The 20,784-nt window shown below is 45.4% G+C and overlaps 1 protein-coding gene across 1 annotated transcript in view; it reads left to right on the forward strand.

The window, feature by feature from the left end:
• Nucleotides 1-12,240, forward strand: part of F9 (coagulation factor IX) — a 32,847-nt gene extending 20,607 nt beyond the window's left edge. The window contains 3 exon segments of the mRNA XM_045996452.1: nt 444-640; nt 9,798-9,912; nt 10,568-12,240. Coding sequence (XP_045852408.1) covers nt 444-640; nt 9,798-9,912; nt 10,568-11,115 — 860 coding nt within the window. The 3' untranslated portion in view covers nt 11,116-12,240.
• The last annotated feature ends 8,544 nt before the right edge of the window (nt 12,241-20,784 follow it).

A 20,784-nucleotide genomic window follows, 5' to 3' on the forward strand; every position in this document is an offset into this window, starting at 1 on the left:
GTCTACGAAAGAAAGCCCAGTTCCCAATAAAGCAACAGAAACCCCCATTTACCCAACTCTAAAGTTAAAGTTATGGGGCACCAGTCATCAGAATCCCATTTAAGGACAGTACTTGGGAGTAAGACTTTTTAGTAAAGAAAAAAAACATCATTAGACTTTATAAAACTTAAAAATTGGATTCTGGAACACCTATTCTATTTCTGTAAAGATGATGGATTCCTGAGCCAAATGTTCTTTTCATGAAGGGTTTGAAAACTTTCCATGAAAATAATGCAATTAACCTTTTAGTTTGAGACTATATTCATTGATTAGATTTTTTAAATATTGATGGGCCTGCTTCTCAGAAGTGACAAGGACAGGCCTCATTCTCGATTTCTGTAAAACGTGCTCTGCTTGCCAATGAGGAATATTAGAATGCTAAATTTCCTTTCCCATGTTTCTAGTGCCGTTTCCATGTGGAAGAGTTTCTGTCCCACACGTTTCTACGACACGCACTCGTGCTGAAACTTTTTTTTCCAATATGGACTATGAAAATTCCACTGAAGCAGAAAAAGCTTCCGAGAACCTTACCCAACCGCTCAACGACCTCACTCGAGTTGTCGGTGGGAAAGATGCCAAACCAGGTCAATTCCCTTGGCAGGTACTCTCTCTTAATGGTGTGTCAAAACTGGAGCCCAGAGGCAAGGGACAAGCCAGGCGGGGGCTGAGATGTGGGCACGAGACAGGCCTGTTGGGGTGGGGGAAGCATTTAGGTAAGTTTCAATACTAAGCACTACGAAGAAGCCATCAGTGGTGGGGAGCTAGTGAGAGAGAAGTCCAAGGACAGCAACCATACAAGCAAGGTCAAGGAGAGTCTAACGCCAAGGAAAGCAGAGCAGGATTCCAGGCATGCAACTGGGAGGTCTGGAAGTGAGGTCACAGATACTGGGGTTCAGGGCACTACTTCAGTTCATGGGAGAACTGGTGAGAGAAGCTCTCTAGGTCCAGAGAAATTGGATTATTTTGAAAGGATTTTATTTTTTTTTTTTCTACTTATTTACTTGAGAAAGAGGGAGAGAGAGAGATCATGAGCATGGGGGAAGGGTAGAGGGAGAAGCAAGTTCCCCGCTGAGCAGGGAGCCCGGTGTGGGACTGGATCCCATGACCTGAGCTGAAGGCAGATGCTTAGGAGACTGAGCCACCCAGGCGCCCTTGAAGGGATTTTTAAAAGGAGTCACGTAGGAAGGAGTAAAGCAGGAACTGGGTTACTGGAACCAGGGTCTGAAATAGGGGCTTGGTCCAAGGCTCAAGGCGGGCTAGCATCAGGGTCACCTGAAAACTTGTTAGCGATGCAGATGTTCGTGCCGCACCCCAGTGACCTACTGAGGCACAATCTCTGGGGGCTGGGGAGGGATGCAGCAACTCGTGTGCTAGTTACCAAGCCATTTGGGTGATTTTGATGCATATACTACAATTTGGAACCAAAGGAACCAAACGCCAAACAGTAAACTCATGGTACCACATTTCTAGCCACACATCTTCTCCAGGTGTGATCTGCGAACAACCCACATGCGAATCACCTGTGCACATTTCTGAGGCAACAACCAAGAGCTAGATTTGTAGCAAAACTTATCCTTGACCCTACAGCTGAAGTCTGAGCGATGCTGTCTGAGAGAAGAAGTGGGCCCCAGAGCCCAGGAGCCAGGCTGGTCCTTATATAAAGTGGTTCCGTCCAATCACATAACTGCTAACCACACGTAGCTACTTAAATCTAAACAACTGCCATTAAGTAAAATTAAAAACTCATCTCAAGCACACCTGGCGCATTTCGAGTGCACAACAGCCACATATGGCCCAGGGCCATGGTACTGGACACCACAGGCACTGAACACTGCCCTCATTGCAGGAAGTTCTATTGGACGGTGCTTGTAATAGGTTAGTCTAACTCAAAACTGCCTAGTAGCCACGGTCATATGATTTTGTGGCAATTCAAGATGCTTCGCTCCAAAATATTATCTCTACTGAGGTCTGAAGTTTTGCCATCAGGGACCAGTAGCATCAAGGACTTTTCAATCATCAAACCGGTAACAGTTTAAGCCAGGATCAGGTAAATGTCCCAGGTTTAACACTGCCGGAATTCTCTGAAACCATGTTATCTATTCAGGAGTCTTCAGAATGCTTGACATTTTCCAGCATATTGAACACTTGCCTAGGAGGTAGGGATTGGCACAGACATTGTAGAGAATGGTAGTAGGCCATCACAACCAAGACTATATTTTCTGTTCTTTTACCTTGGCTTTTTTTTTTTTTTAAGATTTCATTTATTTAAGAGAGAGAGAGTGAGTGCATGCACAAGTGGGAGGGCAAGGCAGAGGGAGAGGGAGAAGCAGACTCCCTGCTGAGCAGAGAGCCCGATGTGGGGCTCCATCCCAGGACCCTGGGATCATGACCCCAGCCAAAGGCAGACACTTAACGACTGAGCCACCCAGACACCCCACTTTGGATTTGCTTTTAAGATTATTTGTCGGAGGGCACCTGTGTGGCTCAGTCCATTAAGCATCTGCCTTTGGCTCGGGTCAGGATCCCAAGGTACTGGGATCAAGTCCCACATAGGGCTCTCTGTTCAGCAGGGAAACTTCTCCCTCTGACCCTCTCCTGTTCTCTCTCTCTCTGTAATAAATAAATAAAATCTTTTAAAAAAAGAATATTTGCTGGACTTGACCTTTTTTTTTTAAAGATTTTATTTATTTATTTGACAGAGATCACAAGTAGGCAGAGAGGGAAGCAGAGAGAGAGGAGGAAGCAGGCTCCCCGCGGAGCAGAAAGCCCAATGCAGGGCTCGATCCCAGGACCCTGAGACCATGACCTGAGCTGAAGGCAGAGGCTTTAACCCACTGAGCCACCCAGGCGCCCCACTGGACTTGATCTTACAGCCACCAAAATACACTGTGTTCCTTGATGCCCCCTCTATCCCTTATCCAGACATCCTACCAGTACTGCTCCCCTCACCCACCGTGACTTCTTCCTTCACTCATCCACATCTCTGTTCTCCTTCATGACTCTGTAAGAATGATCTTCCCCACTGACCTTTTCTTGAACAATCACAACTGGATTCAGCACTCTAATTATGCTTTCGTTCTATTTAACATCCATGTATCTAATTCTATCTAATTTTACTATTTGTGTTCTTGTACATTCTTATTCATTATGTATCCAACTTCCAGGGATAGGTGCTTGGAACAAAAGATCCTACTTTGTAATAATTATCTTCCCCGGGGATCTGGGACATTAAAGCAGTCCTACAGTGGAGGTTCTGCAAAGCCAGAGGTGTTTTATTACCTAAAAGATGACTTCTCTTTAAAAAACAAAAACAAAACAACAACAACAAAAAAAACCCAGGATTAAAAAAATATCCCAGGATACTCCCATTGTGGGCTTAGGCTTGTCCCCTTGTTAACCCAGAAATGAAATTGGCAAACACACTCAAATAATAGCTAAGGGGGAGGGGGGTGTAAAGTCTCAATTTAGTCATACAATCTCTCCATTTTCCACCCACCCCCTTTAAACCAGATGCTTGCCAACGTTAACAAATCAAGTCTTTCCAAATAGAAACTTTAGTAACTCTAGCGAGCTATTTTTTTTTTTTTTTTAAGTAGAAGAAACTCTTAGATGATGGTTGCAGGTGTACTGGTAAGGAAGAAGATATAAAAGATACACATCATTTCAAATCTTTTCATGTCGTCCTCATTGCATGCTTACATAGTCAGTCTACCTATTAACTCGTTCCCATCATGCCTAGCTAAGACCATTTGGAATGGTCAAGACCACTCAGGCACATGCTGACTCCCTAGGTCATCCACATGTAGTAGGATTACTGACTGTAGAGGCACAAATTCCCAATTCCCATGCTTCCTGAAAAGGGTAGGGGACGGCTCCGAGGGTGAACAAATCGCACAGAGAAGAACACAGAGAGGTCGCTTTCATCTGGAATAATGAACAGCGTCAAGCTGGAGAGGTTTAGGGCACTAAGGAAAAGGTTTTAGTTAGCTGTTGGCAAGAGCTATGGGGCTACGGGGAAGGGAGAGGGCGGCTTTTGCTTTGAGAGTTTATGGGTGAAAGTCAGAGGCAGGGAAGCCGATTCTGGGCCCGGTTAAGAAAAGCCCTCCCCAGCCCCAGCGTCATGACGGCGGCTGGGCGGCTTTGGGGGAAAACTCGGGTTGAACCCATGTTTGCTGAATTGTTCATGCGAAGAGGTGGAGACGGCCCGGGCCTGGTAAACCCGTGGGGAGTGTCGAGGGCCCTGGTTCACCTGGTGGGACAGTAGAGCAGGCTAGCGGACCTCTGCCACTGCAGCCAGGTTTGGGACCCTAGAAGTGAGGTTCACCTGCCCCCAGCTCAAGCGTGGCCGTGGCCGTGGCCGCGTTCAGTCCTTACCTTGACCGAGGGTTTTCCCTTCCGCTTCCAGGCTGGAGGCGAAGCAGCCCTGGGTCCGCCCCCTGCCCCAGGGCGTTCCCATAATCCCCTCCGGGTTCCACCCCGGACCTCTATAGGTCAAAGGCACCGGGGATTTGCCTGACCACTAACCTCCCTGCGGGGGCGATGGGGGGAAGCCGTGAGACCAGTTTCCTTCATTTTCCCACAGGGCTCAGAGCTTCTGGAGAGCTCAGGGAGAGGGGACAGGGACTCTGCTGGGACACTTCAGAAGCCGGGAGAGGAAGCTGGAGGGTGAAGCGCACTACGCAGGGACAGAAAGGATAGTTTCTAGAGTCACTATTATCCTTAGAGCGGAAAACAAAACCAGAACTCAAATTTCATACTACATAGGGAAGCCATGAAAACCTTTGAACATGAGAGAAAGGGGAAATCAAAACACCTGTACTACGAGACCATCTTCATCAACAGTTTAAAAGAGAAATTTGAGAAAGCAACACCAAGTTTTGGCTTTCTAAAGCTTTAATTTGGTTTTGGTCCCTTGCCCTTGACCCTCTCAGCCAATAATTCTGGGCATGCGCAAACTTGCCCCAAGCGCTCCTCCCGCACCTTCTGTTCTAGGTTTGGATCTGTCTGGCCTTGAATGTGAAGTACCTGGTCTTTCTATTTTCTGTTTCATCATGGGCCTCAGCTCTGTATTAGCCATAGTTATTCTACATTTAATAATCTGGAGATCATTTTACCAGATTAAAAAAAAATAGAATACAATAGAAACCAAGTGGTGAATTAAGCTTCCCTTAACCTTTATATTAGGTTGTATCACATACAATGGCCAATATGCAACTGTTTCAACGAGCAAAATGTCTTGAGAAGCTGTCTATTCCGTATTCTGTTCTTGACCTAAAGACTCTTCAAAACCTCTCAGCGTTTTCCCTAGTCTCAGCTTTCCTCAGTTTAGGCCAAAGCCGTCCTTAAATGACCTGCAGGGCTACCTACACACACCCAACCCTTTCCATCAGATTAAGACACGCCCCTATGGAAGACAGCACACAGTTTCCCTATGTATGAATCAGAACTTTTTCTTTTTCTCCCTTTACATTGGAAAGGGGGTGGACTGGGAGAAAGATTTTATACGAGGGGCCTAAGACTATAGACACGTCTTGACCTGGAAAAAGTCACGCCCAAATGATAAAGTTTCAATTAAGAGAAACAAAAACATGACATATGTACTCTCACCTGGTCCCACAAAACTATTTTGGACAGAACATTGAGATGATTGTTCTCTAAGATGGACTGATGAAAGCTATTTCAATGATGAGTGTAGCTGACCATTAAAAACCGGAAATGAAAAAGAAAATGAGCATCCCCTCTGTGCCCAGAAAAATGAAGTCGGACCAATGGCTGGGCGAGTCACACCTGTGGGCATAACAAGCTGTACATTGTGCAGAAATGGTTTTGCTTTTTCTACGAGAGAACGAGTATGCAAACAGGAAAAAGGATGTCACTGGACAGCTAGAGGTGGCTACCTAGAGAGAAGAGTTTACTGAAAATCACAGGGGAAGGCCAGATTCAAGTTAAAGGTTAGGAAGAGAATAGCAGGGCGACAGCTAGTGCTCTGGGGTGGCATTATCAATGAAGAGCATCAGAAGAGCTGTGTGAATGTGTACTTTGTAGATGGATGCGGGGGAGTTCAGTGGGCATCTGTGTACGTGTCTGAAAGAGAGAAAACAGGCTCCTATTAGCATAGGACAAACATGAAAAGGGTTGACAGATCAGAACTTGGATGCCTTGCTCAGAACATATGCTTTCCCGTTTTTCCCTTCATTTTCCAAAGTGATGTCTTACAAGAACTTGTCCTTGGCCAAGCAGACAGCTCATCCCCAAATAGCTCATATTTAGATAGCTGTGATCCTGCAGTAGCCAAGCAAACATTCCAAAATCTAGTCATTTGTAATATCTTTAAATGCAAATATATTTTAGGGCTTTTTCTTGGCAAAGACGTTTGCTAAAATTTCTAATACCAATCAGAGATTGGCAAAAAAACAAACAAACAAAAAAAAACAATAACTACCACCACCAACAACAACACTCTTCAGGCTCAAAAAAACACAATCCTATTTCTCAGCCATCCACCAGAAAGGAATAGAAGCTCTAGGCAGCAAGTCTTTGCCAGGAGTCAGACTAGCTACATCATAGTCTCTGTGCCCAGGGGCAGTGGATATCATTCAGTCTGGCCTAACCAACCCATTAGGCTGAGAGATGTCCACTTCCCTCTGTAGAACTTCTCACCACCTCCCTGGGATGGATTCTCGACCTCCCACTCCCTTGTTACCTGGTTCGTTGGCCAGGCCTGCCTCCTCCTCCCCATACATGCCCAATGGCCACTGCCAGCCTCAGCTCGTGGCATGACCCCCCTCGGCCATCGTCGTCACCCTCCTCCTGCACCAGCACAGGGAGGGTTGACATTGGATGTACACACTCTGTGCCATTTGGGGACGGGGCATGGCTACATAGCATCTTAGGTGTGTGTCGCAGCTCATTTGGAGGGTAGATGGTGGGGGCAAGGCTCTTGCCCACCTCTACTGCAGGTGCTGAGCACGTCCCACCATGGAAGCTGTAATCCCTTGGGAATCACGCCTCCACTGTTGGTTGGTGCTCTGGGCCAGCGAGAAGGGCCGATTGACTTACCTTCCTCTGTTGCGACATGGGACTGGTAGGAGGGGGACCTGGCAGCCAAGGGTATTTGTGCTTGCATGCCAAATCACAGGGGGCAGCTCCTGGGCACCCGTTAGTGTCTGTACTCTCCCAGCAAATAGCCCCCAGGCCTGAGAAAGCATGACATGAAGTAGTAACATTAAAAACACCATGGGGGCACCTGGGTGGCTCAGTCAGTTAAGCAGCTGACTCTTGATCTCAGCTCAGGTCTTGATCTCAGCATTGTGGGTTCAAGCCCCATGTCAGGCTCCGCGCTGGACGTAGAGCCTACTTAAAAAAATAAAATAAAATAAAATAACCCCTTGGGGTGCCTGGGTGTCTCAGTCGGTCAAGCATCTTCCTTTGGCTCAGGTGGTGATCTCGGGGTCCAGGGATGGAGCCCCGTGTCAGGCTCCCCACTTAGCAGGGAGTCTGCATGTCCCTCTTCCTCCCCTCTACCCCTCCCCCCCACTCATGCTATCTCTCTCTCCTCTCTCTCAAATACATAAAATAAAATCTTTAAAAAAAATAAATAATAAAAAATTAAAACCCCATGATAGGTTGCATGAGATCACAGAGGAAAGAAAAAAAAATTGTATTTAAGTATTTTCAATGGCATGTTTTTTCCTGGCTTTTGAACAAGGGGTTTCACATTTTCATTTTTGACTGAGCCCCACAAATTATGTGGCCAGCTCTGTGTAGATGGAGCACTTTTGAAACATAAAGGTCATGAAGCCTTGGAAATTCTGAAACAGAATTTCTCAAACTTAATTATGCATAAGGATTTTCTGGAGATCTTCATTTCCTCCAGTCACACCCACCAAATATTCTGATTATTTGCCGGGGCGGGGGGCTCCAAATCTGGATTTTACAAGCATCCTGATGATTCTACTGCCATTGGCCCACCAACCAACCGCACTTGGAGACACGCTGTGCTCTTAGGAGCACAGACTCTGAAGGCCAGCAGACGAGGCTTTGCATCATAGTTTCACCACTGACCTGAAAGGAGTTAACGTACATATCTAAACCTTGGTTTGCTCATCTGTAAACGGGCATATTAATATCACTCCACAAAGTGTTGTATTAAATGTACGTAAGACTTAGGACAGTGATTAGTCCATAGTAAGCAATCAGTAAAGGTTCAAAATAATTAAGAATGACTGTTAAGTCTGGATGGTGGCGGCTACACAGGTGTTTATTATATTATTATGTGAGTTTTCCTATATTTTTACATAAAGCATTTATTTATTTACATATACTTGTACAAAAAACAACAGCCAGAAAATGAGAAAGTAAAGTGTGGAAAAGGGATCAGGGCCACCTGGGTGGCTCAGTCATTAAGCGTTTGCCTTGGGTTGAGGTCATGATCCCAGAGTCCTGGGATCCAGCCCCGCATCCGGCTCCCTGCTCGGCAGGAGGCCTGCTTCCCCCTCTCCCACTCCCCCTGCTTGTGTTCCCTCTCTCGCTGTCTCTCTCTCTCCCTCTCTGTGTCAAATAAATAAATAAAATCTTAGAAAAGGAAAGAGAAGAAAAAGGGGTCAGAGGCTTGCCGTGAGTCCGCCCCAGAGTTCTCTGGGTAGGAGACTGACGTTTGACTGTCTAGGACTTAGTAGGTGTTCAGTAAATTGAATTCAAGGCAAAAAGAATCTTCACTAGAATATGCACCAAGGACCTTCCCAGACTCACATTTGAGACCATTGATCACTTTTTTTTCCTTAGTTGAGAAATGGATTTATAGTCTGAGACGGGGTGTGCTTTAGAAAACGGGCATGAATTTGTAAGAGCTAGTCGGCTCCCGCATAGGGTTTACCGAATGTTCAGTGCGCCCTCTAGTGTCCATACTTCTCAGCTTTCTTCCTGAAGAGGGGGCTCGAGGCCCTCAGGCACACTGGAAGTGAAATTCTCTCAGTTGATCTAGATATTGAGGCGATAAAAATATCCACTGTCCACTCTGGTTATATAATCGATGTACGGATGAAAGAATGGACTGGCCTCTTGTCTAATAATGCCCGGGCTCAAACCAGCCCCTGAACGCCTCTGTCCTGGCCCAAGCACAGCTAAGGAGATCTTTGAGGACAGGGGCAGCTTACTGGCCGGCCAGGGGGGAGTGGAATAGGGCTAGGGGAAAAGAGAAGGAGTGCACGTGTCCTGCTGTTCCTTACCGCCCGGATGGCTGTAAGCACAGTTCTTATGGAGGCCAGCGGTCTCAGTTCATAGTCCACAAAGGGCTTAAAAAGACCCGAGGGAAAAATCAATACTATCTCAAATCACCCTGTAGCAAGATAGCCTCGTGCAGTGACAGAAAGCTCAACAGTAACAATGGATGTGGAGGAGTCAATTAAATTTCCGAATTTAGCTGCCATTTTCCCATGAAGCAATCTGTGCCATCAGAGAATCCGACTCACCTGGAAAAGGCATCCAAGGGCCGCAAATCACCAAAAGAAGACTTGCCTCCTCTAGAGCGCCCCCTGGCTCTCCCTGCACATCTTCTTCAAGTCAGTTACAGAAATGGCTTTGTTGAGAACACTCCAGAAACACTAACTCATCTGCAAAGCCGACACTTTCCAGAAACACTCCAGCTCTGCCAGCACCTGGAATCAAACTTTGTGCCCACTCCTGTCAACAGCACCCGTGTTTCTTTTGTTCTGGATCGAACACCTTAGGTAGTAAGTTTCACGATTTTGTTTCCACAGGTCCTTTTGAATGGGAAGATCGATGCGTTCTGTGGAGGGTCCATCATCAATGAAAAATGGGTGGTAACTGCAGCCCACTGCATTGAGCCTGGTGATAAAATTACCGTGGTTGCAGGTAAATATACAAAAAAGGGTAGGAATCTGCAGGATCACTAGACCTTCTATATGCTGGGTGCATATTTTCCTAAGGTCTACGAAGTTCTTTGCGAAATGATTTGTGTTAGTGCTAGGGCAGCCATATTTCCAGACCCGAACTTCTTCCATCCTCCAAGCCCCCCCAAAGTTCTTTCGGCATGCCCAGTTTCGCCCCCATCTCACAGGAATACAATTACGTATAATGTGTGCATTTCCCCAACAGACTGAGCCTTCCCCCAAAGCCATGTTGTATCATTCGCCTTTGTACCTCTGGGGCCTGGCACAGCCTTTGAATGACCCAATGAATATATCATCTGTGCTCAGAAAAGGGGCCGAAATACTTGAAGTTAGGAGTGTAGGGTAATTCATGCCAAGTAGATTAATTACCCCCTTGAACAATGTAAGATTTATACCAGCATGGGAGAACACGCCAGCTCCGTGTTGGTCCCCATTGGGTTTTTGGTCTGAAATGTCTGCATGGGCCCTCGTTACATTTTACCAAAATCCTAGCAATATAAGAATAAGATCGTTGACACTTGGCTGCCAGTTAATTCAGGGATGTCGAAAATCTTGGCCAAGCTGTTTCCTTACGTGTAAGTCTACCTGTGAGCGAAGAGAAATTTTTTTTTCCGTAGGTGAACATGACACCAAAGTGACGGAGCATACAGAGCAAAAGCGAAACGTGATTCGCACTATTCTTCACCACAGCTACAATGCGACTATAAATAAATACAGCCATGACATTGCCCTTCTGGAACTGGATCAACCCTTAACGTTCAACAGCTATGTGACCCCTATTTGCGTTGCTGACAGGGAATACACGAACATCTTCCTCAAGTTTGGATCCGGCTACGTGAGTGGCTGGGGGAGAGTCTTCAACAGAGGGAGATCGGCTTCAGTTCTCCAGTACCTTAAAGTTCCACTTGTCGACCGAGCCACGTGCCTTCGTTCCACGAAGTTCACCATCTATAATAACATGTTCTGTGCTGGCTTCCATGAGGGCGGTAAAGATTCATGCCAGGGAGATAGCGGGGGGGCCCACGTCACCGAAGTGGAAGGCGTCAATTTCTTAACTGGAATCATCAGCTGGGGTGAAGAGTGTGCAATGAAAGGAAAATATGGCATATATACAAAGGTGTCCCGGTATGTTAACTGGATCAAAGAAAAGACAAAGTCCACTTAAAGAAAAATCTGTTTCCAAGGTTGCCGTATTCAGGGTTGAAAATGAACAAGGTCCTTTACTAATCGCTTTCCTATCTCTTTAGATTTGACCGTGTACATCCTATGAATACTGCTTTTTTCTCTTTCTGGGGAGAAATCTGTCTAGAATTCCTATTTTGTTAGAGTAAGTAGATTAGAAAATGGAATCACGAAAGAAACGTACTGTGATAGGAAATTGTGACCATTCCCACAGGTCTAGCCCTTGACAAAAACTGGGAAGTGAAGTTCTTCATCCTGCCCATCAGGCATGAAGTTTCTCCACCAGGGCAACTCTGATTTCCCGTCCTTAGCAGCCTTCCATGTTCCAGATCTTTCTTACCTCTCCCACCAAAATCATCAAAATGTTTTAGATCTGTATCTGGGCTATTTGGTCTAGTTCACGACAAGGTCGGCACCAAGAACTCGGGAGGAGCTGACAGGTTGAAACTCACCAGAAGGCGCTACTTCCTTTTCTGTACTCTTATTCCCACTTCCTCTATCCCTTCCATCTCCGAATCCCGAAATCAGTTTCTCTCTCCCTCTCTCTCTCCCTTTTCCTCTCTCCGCCCTTTTCCCTACAAGGGATTAGAGGAGGGAAGGGACACATCACACTGTTTCACTGCTGCCCACAGTTACACATGTCTGTCAAACCCAGACTTGCTTTCAGTTTGGTTTTTGACTTGCTTTTCAGAGCAGCGGGTTGAAGTGAGGCGCCCGAAGATCTTGGAGGAAAAGTTCCTCTGAGAGAGTCATGTTATTCAAATACACACATCATGGAAGGTTCCCCAAGAGCTTGTCATTGTGTTGTGATGGAGGTCATGTTGATGACATCAACACAGTGTCTCTCCAGTACCATCCGGGGTTGAGGAGGAAGTTGTCCTGGACCAGAGAAGGAGAGTCATGTCTCCCAACCTAGCATATCCCCACAGTGGAGAAGGGTGCGCTGGTGGCTCACTCCCCCTTTTCTTGCTCTCCGGGCGACCGATTATAATTAGGCCTTCCATACTGAATTTTCTATAGGGTTGCTGACCAACCTACACAGGTACTTTGATGTGTTAGAATGGCTTCCATTATGAGTTAATAAACTGATGTTCTGGTTCATAGCACAGCTTTTTGTGAATTCGGTTGATGTGAATTGGTCATCCTGTATCTCATGATTTGTGAGACTCCTGAAGAAATCACGTTTGGGACTGCTTGGACCCCACCGAGCTGCGGCCATCAGCTCACCCCCCAGCCAGACCTCACTCTTGCTGATTTCTTTCCAGATCTACTAGTGAATGCCTTTTTACTTTAGTCTTTCAAACATAAGTACCAATTAACGTATTTTCAGATTTCTCAAGAAGCGTTTCCTGTCACGTCACAGAGAAGTAGCACAAACACCACATTCAGCGGAACGCTGAGCCTGAGTTGTCCAAGAGTCTGGAGCTCTGCAGTCACTGGCTTTCATCTGAGGCGATGTGTTCTGTGCCCTGGAGAGGGCAGTGGTCTGGATCCGCCTAGGACAGAACCGAGTTTAAACAGCTGTGGCTATGGCCTTGAATAAATCACTCCACATCTGGGGCTCTGATTTCTCCATTTGTACAATGAAGTTTGACAGGATGCTCTCAAAGGCGCTTGTTGACCTTGATAGTCTGTGATTTCCTGTTCTTTCATTCCTTCATTCCACAAATATTCAAGGACTGAACACTGCGTGCCGAACACCAACGTGTTCATTAAACTTGAATCCACATTTATGTATTTTGTGAGTGAACTAAAACTCCGTAGATAAATTGCTTTGTCCACGCCTGCTACATGACCAAACCAGGAGATGCTGGACAAGGGTTAGCTGAATCTGAACCCGTGTTCATCCCAGAGCAGTAATTAGCCTTGTGTTGAGTATCCTGAAAGGAGGCCATAATAAATAACAATAATGAGCGGGATGGAGGTTTCCAGAATAAACAAAAGAAATAAGCTCTGCTATTGTTAGCTACAATCGTCGGTTAGGTTTGAGGAGGGTACTGATTCCTGCTCGAAATCAGTGACTTCACATTTGAATGATGGAGGGTCTGAAACCCCAGCACTCCGCAGCTGGTCGAAGGGAGCCATTCGGGCCTGGTTGCCATGGAGACTACCCCTGACAAAGGCAGCGATGGGGGGCGGCTTTACTCCTCCTGTGATTATCTTCCCGGTGGCAGAGAAAGAAGATCCTGGGCCCAGAGAGCTCCGAGCCCCAGTTACCCTCATTCCCATGAGCTCAAATGCGACGGGCTTCATCACTAACTCGCTGCTTAAGTGGGACTGGTTTGGGTTCTTGGGAAGGTGCGTTGTTTTGTGATGGCAGGAACAGAGTCCTGTCCGACTTGCTCCGGCCAGGGAAAAAGAAAGGCTTTTCTCCCCTGCTCTCCTAAACCAGTCGCTTAATTATATACTTAGAATTCCTCCACAACTCCTGAAGGCTCCCAGTCCCATTGAAACATGTCAGAGCAGCAAGGGCCCACAGAAACCATCAAAACCGCAGGGGCGCTTTAACAGAGGCGGCCCTGGAGGCCCAGGTAAGGCCACAGCCAGAGGACCGCAAGGGCAGAGCCGGGACCAGAGCTCAGGTCTCCCGCTCCGAACCGTGGAAGCACGTAGCGCATGGGGGGACTTGCGCACGGGAGGCCACCCTTTCGGCAAACCTGGGACCGAAAAGCGTCTAGAATTCCTACCAGCGATGCTCTCCTTGACAAGCAGGAAGACCAACGGAGGACCCGAGGGAGTCTGGGAGGCAGAGTGGCGGGCGAAGACGGTGCGGGAGCTGCAGCCCCGGCTCCTAGCCGGCGCTGGGGAGCACGTGCGGCACACACCTGCGGGGCCGGGCTCTGCCTTCCAGCCCAGCGGTGGGCACTGGGCCTTCCAGACGCGCCGTCTGACCTCTGTTTGTCAATGTCACCCGGCACCTAGGTGTTGCGGCGCCGTCTCCGCTCGGCTCCCGGCAGCTGTTGCGGGCTGAGCCCCTCGTGGCACATGGAGACAGCAGCTGCTCCAGAAGCCGGGAGCCCCACGGCAGCTGAGCTTCCCACCCTGCCGGGCAGCCGTGGGGGGCCAGGAAACCGAGGTCGGCTGCTGGCAGGCCCGTCTGAGCAAAGCACTCAGGAAATTGGGGCTCCTTCCGAATTTGAACCTAATGCTATCTAGAAATCTCGCGGTTAAGAGCTACAAAAATCAGCACGTTCTGCAAACTCCAGAGGCTGTGGAAGGAATCACAGGAGGCCAGAGACTGTGGAATCCCCGCCCTTTCAACCCATCCAGACACATTGACCCTTCAACTCGTTTTCTCTGACTGGACTTACAAGGCAGACCTTCTTTATCCTCTCCTTGAAGTTCTGGCTGACCTGGAGAGTCCGAGTTATTTCAACCCCTAGCAGAAAGGAAGAACAGCAGACTCTCTTACAGACAAAGAAGAACTGGCTTCTGGAACAGGGCCATAGCACCTTCTCCACACCCTCACAGAGCGACAGCAGTATTGCAAATGCCTGGCCAGATCATCTCCCTCTGGTAGGAGTTTCCCTCTTGGTCCAGAGAAGGATGGAAATAGAAACAGGGATATTCTTTTTTTTTTTTTAATTTTTAATTTTTTTTATTCGTTTGTTTATTTTCAGCATAACAGTGTTCATTGTTTTGGCATCACACCCAGTGCTCCATGCAGTACGTGCCCTCCCTATTACCCACCACCTGGTTCCTCAACCTCCCACCGCCCCCACCCCCCGCCCCTTCAAAACCCTCTGGTTGTTTTTCAGAGTCCATAGTCTCTCATGGTTCATCTCCCCTTCCAGTTTCCCTCAACTCCCTCTCCTCTCCTGAAACAGGGATATTCTTGATGCCAAAGACTTCTTTTCAAAAGTTTGCTTCACTGCGATGTTAAATATGTGATATAAATCTATAAAAATTGCCTAAATTCTAAGTCTCCCAAATGCTGTCATTCTTTTTTTTTTTTTTTTTTAAGATTTTATTTGTTTATTTGACAGGGGCGCCTGGGTGGCTCAGTGGGTTAAGCCTCTGCCTTCGGCTCAGGTCATGATCTCAGGGTCCTGGGATCGAGCCCCACATCAGGCTCTCTGCTCAGTGGGGAGCCTGCTTCCTCCTCTCTCTCTGCCTGCCTCTCTGCCTAGTTGTGATCTCTCTCTGTCAAATAAATAAATTCTTTAAAAAAAAAGATTTTATTTGTTTATTTGACAGACAGAGATCACAAGTGGGCTGAGAAGCAGGCAGAGAGAGAGGAGGAAGCAGGCTCCCCACTGAGCAGAGAGCCTGATGTGGGGCTCGATCCCAGGACCCCGGGATCATGACCTGAGCCGAAGGCAGAGGCTTTAACCCACTGAGCCACCCAGGCGCCCCAATGCTGTCATTCTTAAACTTCTAGGAACGCAGTACTCTCTAACTTCTCCAGATCTCTAACCGTGAAGTGGCTTAAGCACCGACCTCATAAAGGACCCTATGATTTGCACATTACATGCTTTGGTGAACATCTCTATATAAAAATCTATTTTCCTGTTGGAAATAAGCACGCATTTTCATGATATTGAAACTCAGCTCTAAAAGAAGCCAAATTAAGAATGCAACAAGTCTCTGAGAAACTCAGCGCAGGCTTGTTAAATGAATGGACTGCTACATGAATGAAATGGGAGGACAAAGACTACTACGGACCACATCAATGCAAAACCCAGGCATCTAAGGTAGGATTGAGATCGTCATCCTGAACGCATAAGGGAATATGTCATAAAGAGGTAGACAGACCAATAGAGAGAGACAAAGAGACCTTCTACCATCATTTCCTTCCAAGGATATTGTTAGGTCCGTTATTAAACCAAACGAGACTGAGACAAAGTGAAAGTTATTTAAAGCCTTATCTTATGCCAAGTATTAGAAATCAGACTGATTGGTCAGGGGAACGAGACAGAAACAAAGTTAAAGTTATGCAAAGCTTTATTCTATGCCAAGCATTAGAAGTCAGACTGATCGGTCAGGGCCGTCCCCAAAGAGAGCGACCACCCCAGCTTACAGACTCAAGAATCAACTGACTGACCGGTCAGGGCTGCCTGGGAGGAGAGAGACCACCCCCAGCTTACAAACTAACTTTTATAGAGCAAAAGCCTGGCCACACATAGGTGGCCAATGAGACTGTAACATTGCATAGTCATGTTAGGCTACATGCAGGTGGCCAGTTGAATTACAATTGACCCTTTAGTAGCGGTTTTAGTAGCTGTTACCTATTACTCTGGTCAGAATTGGAGCTCAAGTTTGGCGCCCAAAAGGTGGGGTTTACATTCTTGGGTGGTTAGGGAGACAATATGTGTGCTTTTTACTGATTGGATGTCTCCACCTGGCCTGACTCGTCCTTGTATTCTGGGCTCTGTTATTAGGAAGTAGCCGACCATATTTTACTGGTTTCCCAGACTTGCTTCTAAGTAAGTTTCTCGGGGAGAGGGGGGGCAGGGTCAGTTTAAGTTTTACTGCACAAACAACAAAATGGCTTTTTAACCCAAGATGGAGTCGCTCTGGCTAAATAGGTCCTTACAAATATAAAAAGGAGTTAACACTAATCTTTAGGAAATGCAAAAAAAAAAAAAAAAAAGATTAGCCTAGAAGACTATGCTTACAGCCCTGGCCTTTTCCTCTCCTGGTAACATTTCTTGCTTTTGTACTTGTGTTCTCTGGAAGCTAGAACTGCCTCTCATTTGTGCTTCATATCCTCATTTAGGTAGATAACTTGTTGTACCTCGTTTCTATAGAGTCAGTTCTTGGCTTTATTTTGGATTTTGCAGTTTTATATCTGAATAAAACCTGTTTTTGCCACAAGGGTTGCATTTCTTCTAATTAAAATATGCCTCCCCTATTTTTTCACTGTCCAGACACGTCCATATACTGTTTCTAGTCCTAGATGATCACACTTCAGATCAGAATCTCTGCTTCTTTGGTTTAGAAAATGTAAATTTGTGTTATAGATATGCTAAAAGAACAGCTACGTATTACATAAGGGTGGGTTATAATTCAGAAATCTTAGCACACTCTAGTAAGAAATGTTACTGAGCACTTGCTGTGGGCCTAGCACTGTGTATTTCATAAAAATATCAGTAGTGTGCTGGAACTTGTATATTATGCCAACTCACAAACGCCAATTTTGCACATCTCCTTTCAAATCCCAGTACGGTGATGTCATGCCAGTGGCTTGAAATCTACCATGGCAGGGACATTTACACTATAGATATTGACAAATGCTACGGATATGTTTGTTTTTGTTTTTTGTGAGAGAAGGAGACATGAGTTGGGGATGGGGAGAGAGGGAAAGGGAGAGAGAGAGAATCCCAACCAGGCTCCACACCTAGCACAGAGCCCAATGTGGGACTTGATCTCATGATACTGGCATCATGACCTGACCAGAGCCAAAATGAAGAGGGGGACGTTTAACTGACTGAGCCTCCCTAGTGCCCCAAGATTTTATTTTTTAAGTAATTTCTACACCCAACGTGGGGCTCAAACTCATGACCCCAAGATCAAGAGTCACATGCTCTACTGACTGAGCCAGCCAGACACCCGTTTTTGTGTTTAAAGAGACGCCATTGTTTAACATTTACTAACAAACCAATGGGCACAATCTGATTGTTTAACTAAAAAGATTTCCTTTTTACAGTCCTGCTACTCAATTATTGCTATGAGTGAGCACTAAATAGCACTGTAAATTAAAATATAAAAGTTATTTACGGAAGGATCTTGTCCACAAGTTAGAAATACTAAAAAAACAGACCGTTAAAATTGTTCTCAGATAGCAACAGGTAGTTGTTTTATGTTGGAAAATAAAACATTTTTTTAAATGCAAATATTTCTCCTACAGAACATATTCATATGTTAGGTTGCCAAAGGTTCAGTCTATGGTAGTTTTCTGCTGGTATATTAGTTTACTGTAATTGGTAAGATATTTACAAAGACTTTGGGAAAGAGTTCTTAACTGCTATTTTCAGCCAGCATGTAAGATTTTTTTTAAATCCCCACGAAGATGAGGGGATTATAAATTTTGTGTAGGGCTTTACCACCTTTAACTATCGGGGGATAAGATGTTATATTGCACTTTGCCAGTACTGAATTAAAGTGAACATAGTTTTCTACAGTATACAATGTTTTGGACACATAAAAATGTATAGAGAACAGTATCATGAACTCCCAAGTATGAACACCATCCATTCCTTCTCTCTCCTACCCCCCACTTTCAGAGGTAGCCACAATCCTTAATTTGATGTTCATCATTATCTAGCATATACTTTTAATTTAAATTATCCATTTAAAGTCCACATTCTGGGGGCACCTCGGTGAATCTGAACCCATGTTTATCCCAGAGCAGGAATTAGTCTTGTATTGAATATCCTGAAAGGAGGCCATAATAAATGACACTAATGAGCCGGATCGAGGTTTCCAGAATAAACAAAAGAAATCAGCTCTGCTATTGTTAGCTACAATCATCCAGTCAGATTTGAGGAGAGTACTTATTCATGTTCGAAATCATGGTTTCTTCAGTTACGTGTCTGCCTCCAGCTCAGGGAGTGATCCCAAGGTGCTGGGATGGAGCCCCACTTCCCCCCTCCCGCTCCCCCTGCCTGTGCTGGCACTCTGTCAAATAAATAAAATCTTTTTTTTTTTAAAGTACACATTTTGCATGTTTTTTTAAGATTTTATTTATTTGAGATGGAGAGAAAATGAGAGAGAGCACGAGCAGTGTCCAGGAGAGGGAGAAGTGGGAGATGCAGTCTCCCCACTGAGCGGGGAGCCCAACGTGGGACTTGATGCCGGGACCCCGGGATCATGACGTGAGCTGAAAGCTCATGACTGACCGAGCCACCCAGGTGCCCCCATATTTGGCATATTTTAAAACTTGATATGAATGCTCTATCTATCCTACAGTTTCCTGTGAGAGTCATGGATGTTAATAGCATAGCTCTAGATTTTCTTTTTTTCTAGATCTTTCATTTTAACTCCCACACAGTACTTTGTTGTAAGGATATTCTATAATATTCCATTCTTCTGTTCATGGTCATTCCTGTTGTCTCCAAATTCTTTACAATGCTGCTAAGAACATTCTGGCACACATCTCCTCAAGCATGTGTGTGTGCCTGGGGCAGATACCTAGCAATGGGACTGCTAAGCTATGTGATATTCATTTCAACTTCACTTAGTATTAGAAAATCATTCACCAAAGAGTTGTACCAGTTTATGTTCTCAGTAACAATGTATAAGAATTCTTCTTGCTTCATATCCTCCCCAACACTTAGTATTTTTCGAAATGCTGGCAGATTTTGAAGTTTACTACTATTTGCACGTAAAATGGCTGTTTTGCAGTAAATTTGCGTATTTGGAAAGTAGTTAGAAGTGCGTAGGTAAGTATAGCCCTGCGTGCTCCCCAGACTCAGGAAACAGATCACTTTAGCTTCTAATGACAGATTCCAAAATGTCCGCCATGGTCGAAGAGTTACACTTGACTCAGTTAATAACATTTTGTCGGTTCTCGGTTGATTTCTCACAGATCTTCATGTAAAAGCACGTTCACTATCAAACTGAGAGTAAAACTTACTTGCAGTAACCCTAGGCGCATCAAGTTCTTGTCAAGCTTGAAATCTTCTGCTTCACTGTGATATCTTACTTTCTTCTCCAACCTGGTTGTATGTGTTTGCTTACTTTGGTAGTAATCAAGCTAGTGAGTCTATCTCACAAATATGGAGATGAAATGGACCTTCAAAACAGTTTCTATTTTATTTTGGTTGGCTTTAAGGAAAGTTTCATTTAGCTGAAGGAACCCATCTTCATGAAGTTCAAGTTCACTGGCTGTTCTTGATACATGCTAATAGTCCTATTTGGTGGACATATGCTGAAAGCCTCTCCTCAGGATGTAATGGGCTAATTCGCACATATGAAAATGAGGTGACGGCAAGTATGAGGTAGGCCCTCACTAAATGCAAAGGAGAACTTAAGACTTGAACACATCATGAGCTTTAATATAGAAGAAACATTTTGAACTAGAGAGAAAAGCCTGCTGTCACGTCTGTGATTTTTTGGGAACAATATAAAGGGTTTAGATTTTCTCTTTAACGCTGGTTTGTTCCTAAGTATTTCACTGTCCTTGGTCAGGCCCCATGACGTCAATTGCAAACCGACCATTCCAAATCAATGTACAGAAATGTACTAAAATGTAACAAAAATAACTTGTTTTCGCCATTACTTGCTTGTGACTTGATTTGTTAAGTACTCTTGAGTCTGCCACCCCCATGGGAAGCAGGTTTCTGTGCTCTAAGACCTACTAATAATAAGCATTTTTCTCAGAGAAAGTCAATATTCAGTGATACTGGATTGATTTCTGATCAAGCCCCAAATAAAATCACTAATTTCTCTTTCTTTTGACACTCCCTTACTTACGCTGACAAAAACATACTCGTGGAGAAGCTCTCTCTTGAGAGAATACTGTAGCCCAGGTGTCAGGGTGGTTTCAGTAACTCTATCGTATGAGATTCGTACACAGTTTTGGAAACATCAACAATAACATTTACTCTTCGGCCACCAGAGGAATAAAAACTGGAATACACATTTTAATCTACAAGGAGCTCTTGGGTCAGCCTACTAACTAGCTCACTGACGACACTTCCTCGGCAGG

The sequence above is a fragment of the Meles meles genome, chromosome X (genome assembly GCF_922984935.1).
Source record: "Meles meles chromosome X, mMelMel3.1 paternal haplotype, whole genome shotgun sequence".
NCBI lineage: Eukaryota > Metazoa > Chordata > Mammalia > Carnivora > Mustelidae > Meles > Meles meles.